The 18,124-nt window shown below is 36.4% G+C and overlaps 1 protein-coding gene across 2 annotated transcripts in view; it reads right to left on the reverse strand.

Annotated features, from left to right (window-relative positions):
• Positions 1 to 17,442, reverse strand: part of LOC115922179 (nck-associated protein 1-like) — a 32,503-nt gene extending 15,061 nt beyond the window's left edge. Inside the window, exons 1-16 of one of the 2 annotated variants that reach the window (XM_030980481.1) lie at positions 17,230 to 17,442; positions 15,050 to 15,157; positions 14,290 to 14,382; positions 12,328 to 12,384; positions 11,571 to 11,713; positions 10,741 to 10,831; positions 10,146 to 10,283; positions 9,521 to 9,569; positions 8,775 to 8,931; positions 8,147 to 8,203; positions 7,652 to 7,748; positions 6,870 to 7,032; positions 6,070 to 6,161; positions 5,459 to 5,540; positions 4,550 to 4,754; positions 3,635 to 3,767 (exon numbers count right to left, since the gene is read on the reverse strand). In XM_030980481.1, the coding sequence (XP_030836341.1) occupies positions 3,635 to 3,767; positions 4,550 to 4,754; positions 5,459 to 5,540; positions 6,070 to 6,161; positions 6,870 to 7,032; positions 7,652 to 7,748; positions 8,147 to 8,203; positions 8,775 to 8,931; positions 9,521 to 9,569; positions 10,146 to 10,283; positions 10,741 to 10,831; positions 11,571 to 11,713; positions 12,328 to 12,384; positions 14,290 to 14,382; positions 15,050 to 15,157; positions 17,230 to 17,340 (1,776 nt within the window). In that variant the 5' untranslated portion in view covers positions 17,341 to 17,442. Of the gene's footprint in view, positions 1 to 3,634; positions 3,768 to 4,549; positions 4,755 to 5,458; positions 5,541 to 6,069; positions 6,162 to 6,869; positions 7,033 to 7,651; positions 7,749 to 8,146; positions 8,204 to 8,774; positions 8,932 to 9,520; positions 9,570 to 10,145; positions 10,284 to 10,740; positions 10,832 to 11,258; positions 11,346 to 11,570; positions 11,714 to 12,327; positions 12,385 to 14,289; positions 14,383 to 15,049; positions 15,158 to 17,229 lie in introns of those variants that run through there. The other variant, XM_030980483.1, reaches the window with a different exon arrangement.
• Between the last annotated feature and the right edge of the window lie 682 nt (positions 17,443 to 18,124).

An 18,124-nucleotide genomic window follows, 5' to 3' on the forward strand; every position in this document is an offset into this window, starting at 1 on the left:
TTTTATTAAGTTAAACCGAAAATGGAAATTCTTTTTGCCCAATTGATCAAGAGCCCGGCAGCCACTGAGCAGCGCCAGATCGACGTTGCTCTATCCCTTATTGTTGAACGCCAAACAAAGTAGCAGCAACTCCCGTCTTTTAACTTCTTTTGGTACGACACGGCCGGGGTTCGAACCCACGACCTCCTAGTTGTTAGGCGGACGCTCTACTGATTGAGCACTAAAAATCCCACTTGTTCAGTAAACAAAATTTGCCATTTAATGCTGATGCCAATAAAAATGAAATGTTTTTTTAATAGTAAATATTCTAAAGCTAAATCTTTAAATAAAATGATTGGGCAAGTCCTACATTTTTCCACTAAAAATCAGCTATTTTACAGTCCAAATACAGTTAAAGAGGAAAAGGAAATATTCTGAAACTTATTGAATAATTCACTGATTTCTCAAATTCTGTCTGAAGCTTTACTATGACAAATTAGTCATAACTACCAAAACAGAAACCTTTTCCAGTCATATCTGAAGCAGGACAATTTTTGATAGTCAAGGCCAAAGTAGAAGAAGTAGTGGTAGACGTTACTGGATAACTTGTTTAGCACAAAGCTAATCTGCCAAAAGGTCTTTCTAGAAGCAATAGTCCAATAGTTGATAATCACAGATACACAGGATATACAGGCACATGTAGCACAAGGACTTCGAATGAGAGACACAAAGAAACAAGGTCACCATGACGACGACAGACACAGGACATGCCACTCAACAATGCCCTACATACCCTGTCCGTGAAATAAAAGACGGTATCGCGATGGTTGCGTGGGCTTATCTGAAGGAAGGGATTAGTAGTGGAGTTGGGTTAGTAGTTTTAAATAATCAAAAGAAATCAGAAATGGTCAAGATATCTCAACAAACAAAAATAATAATGATAATAAGAAGATTATGAATAGGATGGCTATGATGATTGAAAAGATATGCAGGTGATTTGAGACTTAATATCATTCAGAAGATAATAAGTTAGAAGATAATGTGTTAGAAAATGTTATAAAAGTCAGATTTCTTACAAGAAAATACTTTTAGTAGTAAGATATACCTGGCATCATATGCATGTGCCATTACATGTGTAACTTATTTTTGTATGCAACTTCATATATATTCATATTTTACTACTTGTATATATTATGTCTTTATCATTGTGTGAGTATACTGTATACTTGGCTAAAGCTGGGTGTAGACATAAACAATGGGTATGTAATAAAACATATATAACATATATAAACACAATAAACAACAACAACAACAAAACAACAATCAAATAATAATCTTGCAAAATAGGCGATATCTAGTTATTAGTAGTTCCAGACATTTCTCAATTAAATCCTTCCAACTTAACAGTACTTGATTGGTATTGCAGAATGATCAAGTCAGTAGAATTTCGATTATGAATTCCTTTTTGTACTTTATCAATGGGTCATCTCTTTTTACTGTACATGTTCACTTTCAAAATGTTCTGACAACAGTTCCAAATTGTGTGAAAAACTGTTGCATATTTTTTAATATTACTAATTGTGATTTTCTTCAAATACAGGCACTGTAGTATACAAAGATGTTAAATACATAATTAATATACAATACAATTTTTTTTTTAAAGAAAAAAGGGTGTATTTTAACACATGTATAAACAACCCTCAAAATGAATTTGTCATCATTTACTGAGTGGTATAGCAAAGACAGAGAGGGGAATAGTTTAAAACAGAAGGTTGGATACAAAATATACAAACAGTTGGTTCTGGGAGTGATAGCAACAGATTGGATGGAAGGAAAACGACATCAATGACTTCCAAAACCATATTTTGGGATAAAATCACAACATTTCACCAAAAAGACCAGCATAAATGACAAGAAATACTTTGAAGAGGTTGGGAGATGCTGAATGAAGTACGTTCAAGCATGCCATTGAGGCAATTTGCCAACACACAAACAAAACTTCAATACAGAAGAATCCGAGATCAAAATGAGTAAATGACTCAATTAGCCCACAAGTTTGATCAAACCAAGCAAGCTACATGAATAAAAATGTTGTAACATTTTCAGAATTTTATATGAGATACCATTCTATCAAACAATTTTCGAGTGACTATCAAAGCCTTTAATATCACCAGTATTATAACCATAGTTAATGTAGTTTGCTCAGTATTGTGAGCGTCTGTAAATTGACGCCTGGCTGGAATGCTCCCCAGGGAGTGTAGAATGTGCATACATTGCGTATGGGCAAGCCTGAATCGGATGCACAGGGCAATAATATATCTGTAAAAGCGCTTCGAGACATCATTGATGTTAAGCGCTATATTAAGCGCCATATGAAAGCGGAATTGTATTAATATAATTATTATACAAACAGAGCTTTCATTGACAGCTTCATCGGTCTCAGTTGTAACAAGATATTTCCCCATCTATTGACTGTTCTTATCTGAAACCAGATTGAAAGATCTACACTCCCAGTTATACGGAGAAGAATATTTTGGCAATGATACCCTATGCAACGTTGTGTTGGGCGTTAGTAATGTAGGTATTAATTTATTTTTTTTTCATATCGGATTCCATACTCATTTCAGAATAATAATAATATAACATATTTTCAGCTTTCAGTATGCAGTGCAAACAACACACAAGATTAGTTGAATTAATAAAAGCTTTGAGCTGCCAATTCCACATAAAGCCATCACCTGAAGACCTGTGGTCTGTCGCTACAACTTTAAGCGGGACTTAAGCAGAGTGCCAATCTTGAATGTTACATGAACATCTGTGCCAGAAAGCTTGGGTGCTCATGCCCCCTGTCATTTCAAAGACAGACTGCACTTCAGCAATCAAGTCAAGCAGCAGTGAAAAGGTTAAAAAAAAGGTTTTGAAGCTAATTAAAGGCAGGCTTTACTAATTCAGCTAGAATTCAATTAGACCACTCAGCGAGACAGCGAGGTCACTGTGACAGGTGGCTATCTCATTAACTCAGCTCTCATTTAACATAAGAATAAGAAGATCATGGGGGACCAACAGGCACCGATTGGGGAAGTTTTCTATATAGAGGGAGCAAGAAGCTACAAGTAGGACAGTGTGCCTTTAAAGGTGATATAATTTCAATTATATTGGTGTCCAAGAGCTAATTTTGGTGCATGACATGTACATACCAAGCCTCATTATGTACTATTAATGAACAGATAAATAATACCATGAATATGAAGAGAAGAGAAATGTGTATGTTAATTATATAATGGCTATATGAACAGACCCCATGGCTATATGAACAGACCCATGGCTATATGAACAGACCCCATGGCTATATGAACAGACCCATGGCTATATGAACAGACCCCATGGCTATATGAACAGACCCATGGCTATATGAACAGACCCCATGGCTATATGAACAGACCCATGGCTATATGAACAGACCCCATGGCTATATGAACAGACCCCATGGCTATATGAACAGACCCCATGGCTATATGAACAGACCCATGGCTATATGAACAGACCCCATGGCTATATGAACAGACCCCATGGCTATATGAACAGACCCATGGCTATATGAACAGACCCCATGGCTACATAAACAGACCCCATGGCTATGTGAACAGTGTCTTACCTCCTCAGGACACAGCTCATGCGTGCAGTTAATGAAGTGAGCGCAGATGAGGGGGAAAGCAACCGCAAAGCGAGACTGGGTGGGGTAGCCCAAGGACATCTCAAAGTTCTTCTCAAAGATACGGCTGTGATGACTGTTGATGAGGCAAAAATATAAAAAGGAATTCAGCTATCGATCATTTGCACCAATCAAATATATCTAAAGAGGCAAATTCTTCATAGTACCACTTAACCTCAGTAAGTTAACAAACATCCTTTAAACAACAAAATTTTCACGAGAAAATAATCTGATTTTCACATTTTGTTTAAATAGGTCAATTCAAAACATAAAAGAAACTCACAGTAATTGAAAAAAACAGTATAATGTACTTGTTATTGTTTTGTTTTAAGCACAAAATATATAGTAAGATGATATAAACTATAAACAACCTAAACAAAGCCAGGTTTGGGATACTAACCCGACACTGTTGACCCTATCAGTATGTTTCTCTATAGATGTGTACCTAGTATTGAGATAATCTTTTATTTGATAGATAACAAACTGGCATGATAAATAAGAAAGCCTAAGATGAATATTTGAATAGCTCTGGTGCAAGGACTTCCCTGTCTGGCAGAACTTCTCTACAGCCCCATTCATACAGGGCACAATTTCACAAAACAATCAGGACAAAAATTTGCATTGAAATAAATGGAAATAGGTAACATTTCTCGAGTAAAAACCATAGCTTCATGTGCTTATATGTGTACTCCATAGGTTGTGGGCAGCATACAACCTGTATCTCATTTAATTTAATTTATAAATGACGACATAAAGAATAAAAAATACAACAAACAATAACAAAGAAAAAAGATTAAGTTAATTGCGGTATACTGCGTCATGTCTGAATAGAGCTGTAGAAGAAGAGCCATGACTTACCAGAAGATGCTAAGATCCGATGTCTCCTGAAGAACCTCATCCGCTGCATCCACCATCAGTGTGTGGAAGATGATGGTGTTCATGGTCCTGGCTAGCTCGGTGTTATCCCCTAGGACCAGGGTAGCACGGCTGATGCTGGTGTAGGCTTGGAGGCGGAACCAGTCCAGACGGAACCCAGTGAAGTCTGGCTGAGGACCTTCTTTCACTGTGGGTGTGGCATTAGAAAGAAGAGGCAGTATATTTAAACTCTTTCCAGATCTGAATCATCAAATCCATTGAATACATTTCATATTGCTACATTATTAATTATAGAGAAAAAATGACAAAATCTTTGGTTTAAAGCGGTACCCGTTGGTTCCCCATGGTCCACTTCTTCTTATGTTAAGTGAGAGCTGATTTGATAAGATAACCACCTGCCAGTGGCCACGTGGGGAGGTCTAATCCATCCTGGCCAAACTAGTGCAGATAGGCTTTCAAAAAATCTCACCAAGATGTACCTATGAGTATAATGCATTATTTCAATTTTCAGTTTACACTACTAAAAATGATATTGCTTGAATTATATGACATGAAACTATATAGAGCTTCTTTAAGCACAGTCCTAATGTATGATGACAATGGAAGATCTTGTGTACAGAAAAAAGAAAAGACAGCAAAAATTCAATGAGCAGTCAAGTGAATCTAGAAAAGAATACACATAGGCTTTGCAGATGTGATCCAGGCAGTTCTAATAAAAGACCTGGGGCCCGTTACTACCATGGAAAACTTGAATTTGATTGGCTGTTGAGCCCTGTTACAATGGTAGTTGCCATTGATGGCAAAGTTACCATCAATGGCAAGTTTGGTGCAATGGGGCCCTGGCATATAGAATCCACTGGCATCCATATGGCAATGAAAATACGAACTTACCATTTTTGATGCTGAGTGATTCAAGGGTCTGTACAAACGATGATAGGATGATGGATTCATCTTCCGGACACATGGTTAAACTCTGTAATGAGAGAGGGAGGGGTTCATTAATTTTACGTGCCAGAATTTATAGTTGACATGTATCATCATTGTGTTAGTGTGGTTTAGTTATGTGTCATACTTGTTGTATACCACAAATTATTAGCCTCTGACATTTGATAGTCTTAAGATAACCTAGATATTTTAATTCTAATATAAAATCTTAAGTTTTGAAACTAAAAAACTACTTCGCGAGGAAATTTAGTCATTATGTGTCTAGACAATGTTCAAACTGATTTAGCTATTTGAAATGATTGCTGTAGACCAGAAACCATTAGCCTCTAACATTTCAGAGAGGTTCTGATATCTTTTTGATAGCCTTAATATATTAAGATATTTTAATTCTAATATTAAATCTTAAGTTTTGAAACTAAAAAACTATTTAGCAAGGAAATGTAGACATTACTTTAATATATTCTACCTCGGTAAACACATTACCGGTACTTTGTTTCTCTTCATCACAGCAACATCAAACTGGTTTCAAGATAAAATACCTGAAATATCTGACTCACCTTGACAATGTTGTTGAGCACAATAGCATCATATCCATTCAGATACTGGATGTAGTAGTCTTGGAGCACATAGAAGTATTTCCTCACAATGGCTAGGATGGAAGAAATATATATCTTTAATTAGAATAAATGGGATATACAACCTACAACATCACAACTTCAATCCCAAAATAAGCATTTTGTAAGGAATTCTCATGAATGGGCTTCAAATAGTCTCTGTACATTACAACCGCAGGAACATAATGCAATGAATTTCATAAAATACTTATCCCTATCTTATCATTTCCTGACTCAGAGTAGGGTAGTGGACTTTTCAAATAGCTTCCATCTTATCCCAGGTCATTCCTGAATCAAAACATGCTTGAAGATATACTACAAGGGTTCTATCCTTACTCATCAGTTTGGGATCAGAGTCTAGTCACAATCACATGTCCTTCACCTCTTTAAAGCCCCACTGCACTACTTATAGCTACTTGCACCCTCTATATAGCAAACAATGCCTAATCAGTGACCATTGGTCCCTAATGATCCCTTTTTTTTAATGTTAATTGAGAGCTGATTTGATGAGATAACCAACTGTCAGTGACCATGCAGGGAGGTCTAATCCCTTCTGGGCAAACTAGTGCAGAGGGGCTGTAAATATTTTTCCCTTATCAGTTCTTGGTTCTAATCTCAGCATTATCGAGCACTCCTGTCCTTATTTTTACTAGTTCTTTAACATAGACTTGGTTCTTCAAGAATAACTCCTATCCCTTTTAGGATCTGGTCTAAGACTTACCACAGTCAGGTCTAAGACTTACCACGTAGCTCTTCGATGTAGAAGAGCAGTTCCGGCAGATGATGATCCACCAGGTCCTCCATGACAGGTTTGTTCTTAAGCTTAGGGTGAGGGTGCTCAGTGTGTCTTACAAGCCAAAGGATCTCATCGCGAGCAAACGCAAGACCCATGAAGACATACAAAGCCTGGAGAAACAAGAAAATATAACCATGAGGGTGGTGTTAATAATATGAATTTTGTCTTTCTTATAATTCAGAGGTAATGTTATAGCATAATTTTATAGTTCAAGAAACACTCATATCATGATAAAATTCTAAATACCAAGTTCAACAAAAATCTTTAAACTTAATGGCGTTCTAAATGAACATATGTCACTGGAAATATCTACAGATTCTACTTGATATCAGGAAGGTGATTCAGAACAAGACTCTTGCTATGTGTACAAAATATAATGCACTTTCAAAATCTGTGCAATGAGTTATATGTTTACGGATAGAACTCTACAAAAGCAAATGGAAAAAAGAAAAGAAATTACCACATCAAATTGTCAAAACTTTATCTTATCCTTGCTTTAAAGCCTGTCTGCACTCGTTTGGCCAGGAGGGATTAGACCTCCCTGCATGGTCACTGACAGGTGGTTATCTCATCAAATCAGCTCTCAAATAACATAAGAAAAAGGGGATCATGGGAGAGCAACAGTTACCGCTAAGGCATTGTTTGCTATATAGAGGGCGCAAGTAGCCATGAGTAGTGCAGTCTCGCTTTAAGCAACAACAAAAGGTTGAGATAATTAAAGGAACTGACCTTTGGCCCCAGTAGCCCTGGCTGATCTGTTATGATGGTGATGAGTTCTTTGAGAGCTGTTCTCAGGAACTTTCTTCGTTCTTTGTGAAGGCCCGGACTGGAGAAGAAAGATACTAACCACATCAGGATAATATTTAATATATTTTGAAAATAACATGAACATTCAGTAAGAGAGAGAAGGGCCAGAACCCATCAAAACAGTTGTTGGAGTTGTGAAAAAAAAATTAAAATGTTGAGATAAGGGACTGAATGTTCTGTACTTTAGGGACCATTAATAAGTAAGCATTTACAATATATCAAGATGCCAACATTATAAATTTGTCAATAACTAAAAGTTGTCTTGATGGAGTTGAGCCTTCTTTGTACTCTATTATTACATAGCTTTGATGTATTGACAGACTATATAAGAATATTAAATGAACATGCTTATGTCATGTGAATTTCAGATAGCTACAGGCAGTGAGAAGATGATATGGATAGAAATAAAGTACTTACGCATAACTCAGTGCATGGGTAGCAGCATCCTTCACTTCTTGAGCTTTCTTGCTAAATCTGAGCAGAAAAAACAAAGTATGAATAAAAGCAGAAGGTCAGATAAAATCGACTCCTTCCAAATTAAAAAAAAATGGAAACAATTGGCAACTACTCAGAGAGTAAAAGTTATCAAACTCTATTTCATGTGGAATTTCTTTAAAGGAGACTGCAAACTTGCTATTGATTGGAGGACTTACGATTGATTTGGATCGATTGTAACTCTTTATAAGATGGGGCCCAGGGCAGGATAAAATACAGATTCTCTTTTAAATACAACATCCTTCCTATCAAGCTACATTACCGTCAGGTATATGGATCAATCAACAAATCCCTTGTAAGGCTCATTATGATTTGATGCGATAAACCGCCTGCAAAAATGCCACCATGTTTATTTTTACTTAAATGAATGAAAACTGTGTGCAATAAAGATCCTGGGCATATTCAGTGAGCTCTGTGTTATAACATAGAGAAATGTGAAGCGTGCTTTACTTTACGTCATCATAAAACAAAATTTTAAAAATTTTGCCAAGTCATATCTGAACAAGGATTTATTCCCACAATAAACTAGATCAAACTCAATTTCTCTTACCCTTTGATGGAAGTGAAGAAGACCTCAATGTATTTGTGGAAGACCAAGACCTCATCTCGACACAATGTGATACAGTAAGAGCTCTGGAGGGCGGGGCGCCACAAGGCTAGGGCTCGCTCATTGGTAGTCAGGAGGGTGGGGCATACCATGAATCCAACTGTCAGAGAAAGTCATGAATGGAATTCAGAGTTCTACAATTTTTAAACTATAGGTAATTTTGAAATTTGAATAGAAACGATTGAAAGAAATGCATCTCCAATCTTGAAAAGGTGTTTTGAAGCTGTTGACTAGGTGTAATTAATGCTGCATTTTCAAACTTTGAATTTAATTCAATTAAAATGAAACCCTATATTTTGTTTTATTTTTGTCAAAATTCTGATGACATCTTTTCATTTCATAGCATAGTCATATTCAAATCATTTAGAAAACACATACAAAATGAAAGCTAACTGAATTCTAAAACCTTCAGCTGTGCTTTGCCTAGAGTGAGAGATAGGAAGAACACAATGAAGAAGTTAAGTAAAGCTACATCAGCTGATGGCATTTCTCAAAGAATAAACTCTTATCTGATAAGAATAAACAAATATACACTGCAAATCTAATTGAAATCCAAAATTCTATAAAGTAATAGATATTCTGTTAGGAGTTATAAGTTTTAAATAGAACCTGCAAAGGTATGTTTTAGATTTCAGGTAATTTACTTCTAATATTACAAAGTAAACAATTTCTTTTCTTTCAAAACTCACTTATTATCCACCTCTCCAGCTTGTCAAGGGACAGATATTCACATCTCATCTGCAAATAAATAATTTTTAAAACAAGAAGAGAATGAGTATTAGTCTAGCCAAAAAATGACTATGTGGAAATAAAAACCTAGAGAATCTTGAATGATAGTATGATACTGTGATGGATCTGCATGGAATGCCCCCCAGGGAGTGGAGAATGTGCACAGAAAATTGTTGCAATTCAATTCAAATCAACTCTTTTTTAATTTGCAATAAAAATACATATTACCAATAACATCAAATTAAAAGAATACATTCATAGTATAAATGGGAGGTACTATTTTTTTTTTAAATACATAAAATATGTTATAATCATTGCAAGAGTGGGAAGCTGCCAGAAAGGTGAAGCTCTTATTAATGGCCGACCAAATTAAATGCTTATATGTAGAGAAAATAGTGTTGTAATTGTTAATAAAAAGTGTACAGAAAACCAATACTGGTACATAACAAAATGACAACATAAAGCATAACAGAACACAACAATTAATAACAAAGAAAAATGGTTAACTTAGTATTTGTGTCATAAGTATTTATGACATTTTTGTGTATAGTGAAATGATAGTGACAACGTTGTCTTACAACTCACCGTTTCACTTTGGGCTGGATTGAGAAGGACGTTAGGCTTGGCTACCAGGCTAAGCATCTCCTGTGACCTCCACTGCTCGGCTGTCAGGTTACGACGTGGGTAGAGGTGGAGGAGTGAGAACAGAGCCGAGGCTACACACTGCAGGTTGGGTAGGATGGATAAACAGTAAACCAAACGTTAACAAAAATCATTAGTTTGTTATGAGGCTACACACTGCCAGTTGGGTAGAATGAATAAACATTAAACCAAATGTTAAAACTTATCATTAAGTTATAAGACAAATCAAAGGCCAACTTGAGTTCTGTACATGGGGTTTCATGTTGTTCTTTAGTTTATTCATGCTGCTTAACCGTTGACCCATAGGATGCTAAGTTAAGTTTTTTAAAAATTAAAGTTGATTTGATGCATTTTAGCTTTACAAAAGTCAAGTTTTAGTGTGATTGGTACACTTTAAGGATTGCATTTCACTGCATTTACTGCATATAATTTGATATATTGAATAATCCAAGAATGAACAGCATCAATTAATGATGACTCTTGATGATATGAATGGTAGCATAGACTAAAGAGTGGATTTTTAGTATTTATCACTTACTCTCTCCAACGGGATGAATTCCTCTGCAAGCTTCTTCATTGGATGCTCGTACTCCATGATCATGGTTCCAAGACGGGCAAACGAGGGCTCACTGCAATAAAGAAAAATATCCTCTTTTACTTGATTGAAATTTGTGACTTTGTGTATTACTGTTCAAGCTCTTTCCTGCATTATAAATCTAGAAAGCTTGGATTCACTCAACAATATAAATTCGCAAACAATCAGATCAATAGCTTGAAAGAATATATAATAGAGTTGCAAAATCAATCAGTATTTTATATTCTAAGGAGATGTTCATCATATACCTGAAGAAAAAAACAGTCTCCATTAGACTTAATTCTAGATTCTTAGCTAATCATTGATATTTGTATATACTTGAAGCTTCCCTTTTTTAATTTCCCTTAATTTAATACTATGCTAGTCTTACTGCAATTGTATTTGTTTCCATCTTGCCTCATTGTTTATTTGAGAGTACACTGTAAATACCAGATCTCAACACTACATGTTAGATTGTATACCTTCTTTGATTGGCTAGATCATAGGCTCGACACTACATGCTAGATTGTATACCTTCTTTGATTGGCTAGATCATAGGCTCGACACTACATGCTAGATTGTATACCTTCTTTGATTGGCTAGATCATAGGCTCGACACTACATGTCAGATTGTATGCCTTCTTTGATTGGCTAGATCATAGGCTCGACACTACATGCTAGATTGTATACCTTCTTTGATTGGCTAGATCATAGGCTCGACACTACATGTTAGATTGTATACCTTCTTTGATTGGCTAGATCATAGGCTCGACACTACATGCTAGATTGTATACCTTCTTTGATTGGCTAGATCATAGGCTGTGTTGTAGAGGCCCAGCATGGCTTTCCTGTCTTCCACCCTGGCCAACAGGAGTAAGATGGAGACATACTTCACGATGAGGTCTAGGTAGTTCCTGGTCATGTCAAAGTTACATGTCTAGAATAGCAAATGAGAAAAGAGGGAAACAATAGGATCAATGCAATAGTTACGGTATAGAATACCGAAGGATGATGTCATACTGGCCAAGTTGTCAAGGTTGCTGGTTCCAAACAATTGTGTGCTAAACAATGGTGTGGTCATCACACCAGTGCCAAATACTGAATTTGCCCTGCTCCAGCCCGTTGCTTGAATTATTTTGCAGTGAACCTCATGTACAGGCTCTGTTGTTTAGAACCAGAAATCTGCATGATGAGGGAATATGATGTTACCACTTTGGTACTCTTTAGTACTCTATGCATGTTAACTTGCAACGTGCTAACTGTCATTGCATCTACAAGAAAAGTTACAAATGATCAGTTTGATGAATATTTAAAGAATTCTACTTTTTGCACATTTCATATTTGCACAGACTACAAACTACACAATTACATGATAAGGAGGCTGGACATTAACTGCAATTGTAAACATCCAAGAACATAATTTCTAGGGAGGATTGAAACTACGCGACTAAAAAATAATGACAGTTGTACAGGTCTACAACTTTATTTTCAGGGTTTAAAGAAATAAGTTTATGACTATATCATGTACATTAAATGGAAATTTGTACTTACAATATCCAGGTTGGTGTTGCATGTTGCTATAACCGTCATTAATTCAGAGACATGATCCTGGTAAGTGAAATAAAGTACATAATATATAATTGTCCTCTTGATCACAAGTTTATTCATTCATCCTCTCTCTTTCCTTTTTTTTGTACATTTAGTCAATTTCATCTGTTTTACACATCTTGTCTATCTGTTTTTTCTTGCTTATATCAATCCTTTCCTTCCTTTCCGTTTCGGTTTAATAAAATTTGGAGTGGACTATTAGGCTATTATTATTATTATTACAGGGCGCGACAAACCCGCTTGCCCGACGTCCCGGGGCAACCAAATTGAGCCGTCGGGCAAGTAAATCAAATTATCACTTGCCCGATTCGGGCAAGTGATACTTTTACAGTAATTTCCTAGTGTCCAAGAACTCTACCATTCACCCGTCAACTTCTTACCCGTCGTCAAAATCCAGAAGCAAAAAAGCGATCGTTCCGATTTCGAAAAAACTTCACAGACAGCTAGCCAGCTCAGCTAGCTCAGCGCGCATGCAAGTTCAGTGACACTTCAAGCCATGAATGCCGCTCCGCCTCCACGCACGGCCGGCCGTGAGCTAGCTAGAGACAGCTAGCGCGATCGTACCAGCTGCGAGCTTATTCGCGCTCTCTCTCTTTAGCTCTGCAGGCCGCACCGACAGGCCTTTGCTATTCTCTGATTGCCGATTGGTTGAATCACGCCAAATATGACGTCATTATTCTAGGGAAATGAACACGTGCGAATCGGAATGGAATAAACAACAGGGATTTTCTAGTAAGTACAAAAAGTCAAATGTTTGATATTTATTCATAATGACTGTTAATGATTGTGAACATATTATTTAAAACTCGCTGCTCATATAAATCAGATGAATGTTTTTGTCTCGTTTTCAATTTATTACTGCGGTCTCAAGATCCGACCGAGCGAGTCATTTTGATAATAGTATCGAGACCCCCAGAATATAAGCCGTTGTTGTTTTGTTTTCATGGTTTTAGCGACGTTGTTTAGTCTAGTTTTCGCATACTTATCCGAGATTTATCGTAAAATATCTTCAATATTATTATTTAGTAAGAATTTACAAATTTTGGCATGATATTTATAGCAGTGAATGATGAAATAAAAATGTCCGTACTTTATTTAAAATAGTTGATTACCCATTATTTACATGACGTTTCTTGATGGAAGAGTTGACCCAAATTATTAACAGCTGAAAATTGGCCTACGTTTCCAAATGACAGCGGCTTGCACAGACACACATGTGATGTTGCACCATGGTACATGTGGCTACCATTAATGACATGTTTGTATCATATTTTTTACAACAGGGTCATTATGCTTTTTTACATGACTGAATATTAAAAACTTAAACCTGCTTGAACCATTCTACCTTGCCGAGATTCATGTGAATCTGATTATTTATGGAGAATCAATAAAATGCGTTTTTTAAACCTTCAATCATCCTTTGTTGACCATTTTCTTTGACTTAATTATTAGGTTATTATTCAGTACAGTTACACTGTACATGTATGTGCATTAATTTGCTATCTAAAACACTAACTTATCATTACGAGATAATAAATGCTTTAACCTCGAGTCCTTTTTCGCTTTAAAGTTTTGGGCAAGTGGAAATATTGTTTGGGCAAGTAAATTGAAAACCCACTTGCCCGACAGGGCAAGTGGTGAAAAAAATTCTTGTAGCACCCTGTATTATTCTAGTTTTCTCTCAATATTTATTTAGGATTTTTATATCATGTTCTGAGAAACGTTCATTTGTACATAAAACCGTTTTTTAAAGAAAAAATGTATTAAAGCTTTCAAAACTGAGAATTATCAGCCCAGAGTAAAAAGAAAAAAAAAGATTTCCGACCGACCGACCGACCCATGTTTTGGCACTTTAAGGGCAATACAACATCTTTTTTTCTTTAGGCCTAATGATAACCAACATACCTTGTATTCTAAGATATCTCTGAATGTCATGTAGTATACACTGAGCACCTTGAGAATCTCTGCTTTCCTGGTGTCTATGGGACTCAGCTGGCCCTGGGTTACAAAGCGTTCATAAAAAGAGAAGTAGACTAATGATAATAATAATAATGATAATTAATATTAACAATAGAAAAAGAACAACAACAATAATAATAATAACAACAACAACAACAACAACAACAACGATTATAATTATAATAATAATAATAATAATAATAATACAATTATGATAATGATGATAATGATAACAAAATGTTATTTGAAACATAAAATCAGCCATAAAAGCAATGAAAATCATAGAGTTCTTGCAATGTATAACTTAAAATAAAAATGTCATTGCTTTTCTCTGATATCTGATTGATTCTCCAATTCACTTTGTTAATAAAAAAACACACAATCAGATCAGATACTGATAGTATTTTACACCAAAAATGTACAACATATATAAATTTAAAAAAATATTAGCAATGTATTTTCTAAATTTATAATATTTCTTATTTTATCATATAGATCATATTTGTTCTTTGCAAAGTGAACATGTTCCATTAATTTGAAAATTTGGCACTCTATACAAAATGTCTCCATCTATTGCAGAATTTTAAAATTATAATAGCTTGACATTTCCCAGCATGGAATTTTCACAAATCTGGACCACTTGTGAAATTCGCAAAAGTTTCTATTTTGACAGTATGTGAAGCAAAGAGACTTGTTTCATACTCACATGTGAGTTCTTTTCCGTATGAGGAAATTTTTTGACGATACTCTTGAGACATGATTCCAGACTCTTCTCAGAGAGGAATGCGGGACGAGACTTTGGATCCTGGCAAGCCTAATAATGGAAGAAAAAAAAAGTCACATTTACTGTAGATGCTGGGGCCAGTTTCATGAAACCATTACAAGTCTAAGTTCTTGGACAATGGACATTATCATCATCATTTATTAAAGACAGCATGTTCCCTCTTATGTTGGGTTACTGACTTTGGCGCCATAATGACACTCCCTCCCTCCACTTTTCCTTGGGAGTATTTTTCGGATAAATATTTTTGGATATCTACCGTAATGTCTCAGATCCTCATTACGGTAGATAACTTCACACAAGCACGCGCGCCCGCCCGCAACCCACCATCGGTATGCACTTGTATATTGTGCAGCGGTTTGCTGTGAAAACTGTGAAAAAGTGTATACTAATATCAACACTTATCAGAAAAATACTCCAAAAATAACAAGAAAATTGACACGAAACAGGTAATAAACATAACGACTTTTAACTTGTGATCTTTATTTGGACATTTAATGAATATTTACTTCATTTTGGGTATGTTTTAGTAGGGTATGTCCACGCCGGAGTTACGGGTCAAATTTTGGATAGGTTTCTGAACAAGCGCCCCCTTCCACCTACCCCTCGTTTCTAGGAATTCTAGCCCTTCTCTATCTCAAGTTCCAATGGTCATGCTGAAGTACATACTTTGTAGACCTCTAGTTGGTATTCCTTGTTATTTACTGCCTGTAGCAGATACCAGTAATACAATCCAGAGTTTAATGGGGCCAACTCGGACCAGGGGACAACTCGGCCCAGCTGCAAAAACTGTCATTTTTTGTCATTTTACTTTAACTCTAACCCTAACTCTAACCCTAACCCTAACCCTTACCCTAACCCTAAACCTTACCCTAACCCTAACCCTAAAGCTAAACATGCAAAAAATGACCGTTTTTACAGCTGGGCCGAGTTTAAACCGAATTTTCCGTCTCTTTCGTTCGTTAGCCTCTTATTGGGGTAGGGTCGGCTCTCTCTCTTTTGAAACAGAAACCGTTTATACACATTCCCTTGTTAATGCCACGGCCATTTGAGGCCATATTTTTATGCCCCCAAAATCCCCCAAAATGTCATTTTACCTCATGCATATCCGATGCATTGATTATTCAAAATTAGGCCTAGGCAATAATAAATCGGTTCCACTTACCAACTTGACTGAAATAATCCGTTTAATGGTCCATTTTTAGGAAATTATGGGTCAAAATCGAAATCCATGTTGAAAATCTTGTAAGACGTATTTTAACTCTCGCTGCGCATGACGTCATCTAAATCTCATCCCTTCTAGTCTACGCCAAAGGCAAATTGATTATGAAGGAAAAACTATGTGCGAGCTACATGTTTGTAATGGCATTATCACAGTTTTTCTTCAAAATCATTCTGCCTTCGGCATAGACTAGAAGGGATGAGATTTAGATGATTTCATGCGCAGCGAGAGTTTTGCAAGATTTTCAACATGGATTTCGATTTTGACCCATAATTTCCTAAAAATGGACCATTAAATGGATTATTTCAGTCAAGTTGGTAAGTGCAACCGATTTATTATTGCCTAGGGCCTAGACCCTAGGCCTAATTTTGAATAATCAATGCATCGGATATGCACGAGGTAAAATGACATTTTGGGGGATTTTCGGGGCATAAAAATATGGCCTCAAATGGCCGTGGTGTTAGCAAGGGAACGTGTATAAACAGTTTCTGTCTCTAAAGAGAAAGCCGACCCTACCCCATAAGAGGCTAACGAACGAAAGAGACGGAAAATTCAGTCTAACAGTTAGACTAGGCCGAGTTGTCCCCCCGGTCCGAGTTAGCCCGACTCCTTCTCTATCTAAGTTAGACCTATCTCCTGATTGCCAGTCAAAATCAAAGAAAAAATATCTGAAATAGTTAGTCAAGAAGACTCGAAATTTTGAGGACAAAATTAATAAGCCGTAGGCCTAAATTGTTAGTCTGCACGTCTAATTCATTTGTAGCATTATTCATGCACACTCAGTCGAGCTAGCTCATGAGCTAAGCTCAGTGCAGTGATTAAGCTCACGGAGATTAACAACAGAGCTGCTTGCATCTCGATCTCACGATCTTGTTTACGTTACCTTTTTTATGTTGTATAATCTTGCAAGCATTCCTGAGCCACGTTCATTCAGAATAGATAGCTTTTCAGCCAGCTTAAGCTGGCCTTGAGATACAGGCATCCTGCTTGACATATCAGACCAAAAACAACGACATAAATTTGTTATTTAGTTCCTACTCCCACAGCATTTGGGTCTGAACGGTGAAGGTGCGGTCAAATGTACTGTACGTATTCTGCATATACGCGGATCTTAGTCGAGGAACCTAGTTGATTGTTTTTCAACCAGGAAGCAAATCGATCAAAACAATTTAAAGATTTTTATCATTAAACATATCTAAATTTAATTATAGAGTACACAAATTATCAAATTTAATCTTAACAAGCTAATTTTGAACAACATTTACAATCTATAGTACTAAGTATAAACTCATTGTCTTAAATTGTTATTTATTCATATCTAAAATCGGCAATATCATCGTACTAATAATGAATCGGAGGTAACTTCAGCTCGTGAATGCGGAAGGAAAGAATAACACAGTATCAGAGTAATCCGATCGGGATGCCGTGGGTGTGTAACTAATTTGCCAAAATACCTGGCCAAAATACCAGTGCGCGTGGATTCTAACAAAAAGTTGATGTATTTAGGAGGGCTCGTAATTTCTCTAAACTATACTAATAATTAAAGATTAATCTCGTAGTCTTTTAATTAACAGGAAAGGGCGGGCTGGCGGCTAAAAAGAGATGGTCATATGGCCAGATTGGGGCGGGGGGGGGGGGGGGGGGGGTCGGTTGCATCCGAGCTGACAGTATAGTAACACTAATTGGCACCACCACAACGTGACAACCACCATTACCAACCGCCATCCCATTTTCCCCCAAGAAATAAGCAGATGTCGACAACATCCGCATCATGGTCT

The sequence above is a fragment of the Strongylocentrotus purpuratus genome, unplaced genomic scaffold, assembly GCF_000002235.5.
Source record: "Strongylocentrotus purpuratus isolate Spur 01 unplaced genomic scaffold, Spur_5.0 spur5_scaffold_11, whole genome shotgun sequence".
Lineage (NCBI taxonomy): Eukaryota > Metazoa > Echinodermata > Echinoidea > Camarodonta > Strongylocentrotidae > Strongylocentrotus > Strongylocentrotus purpuratus.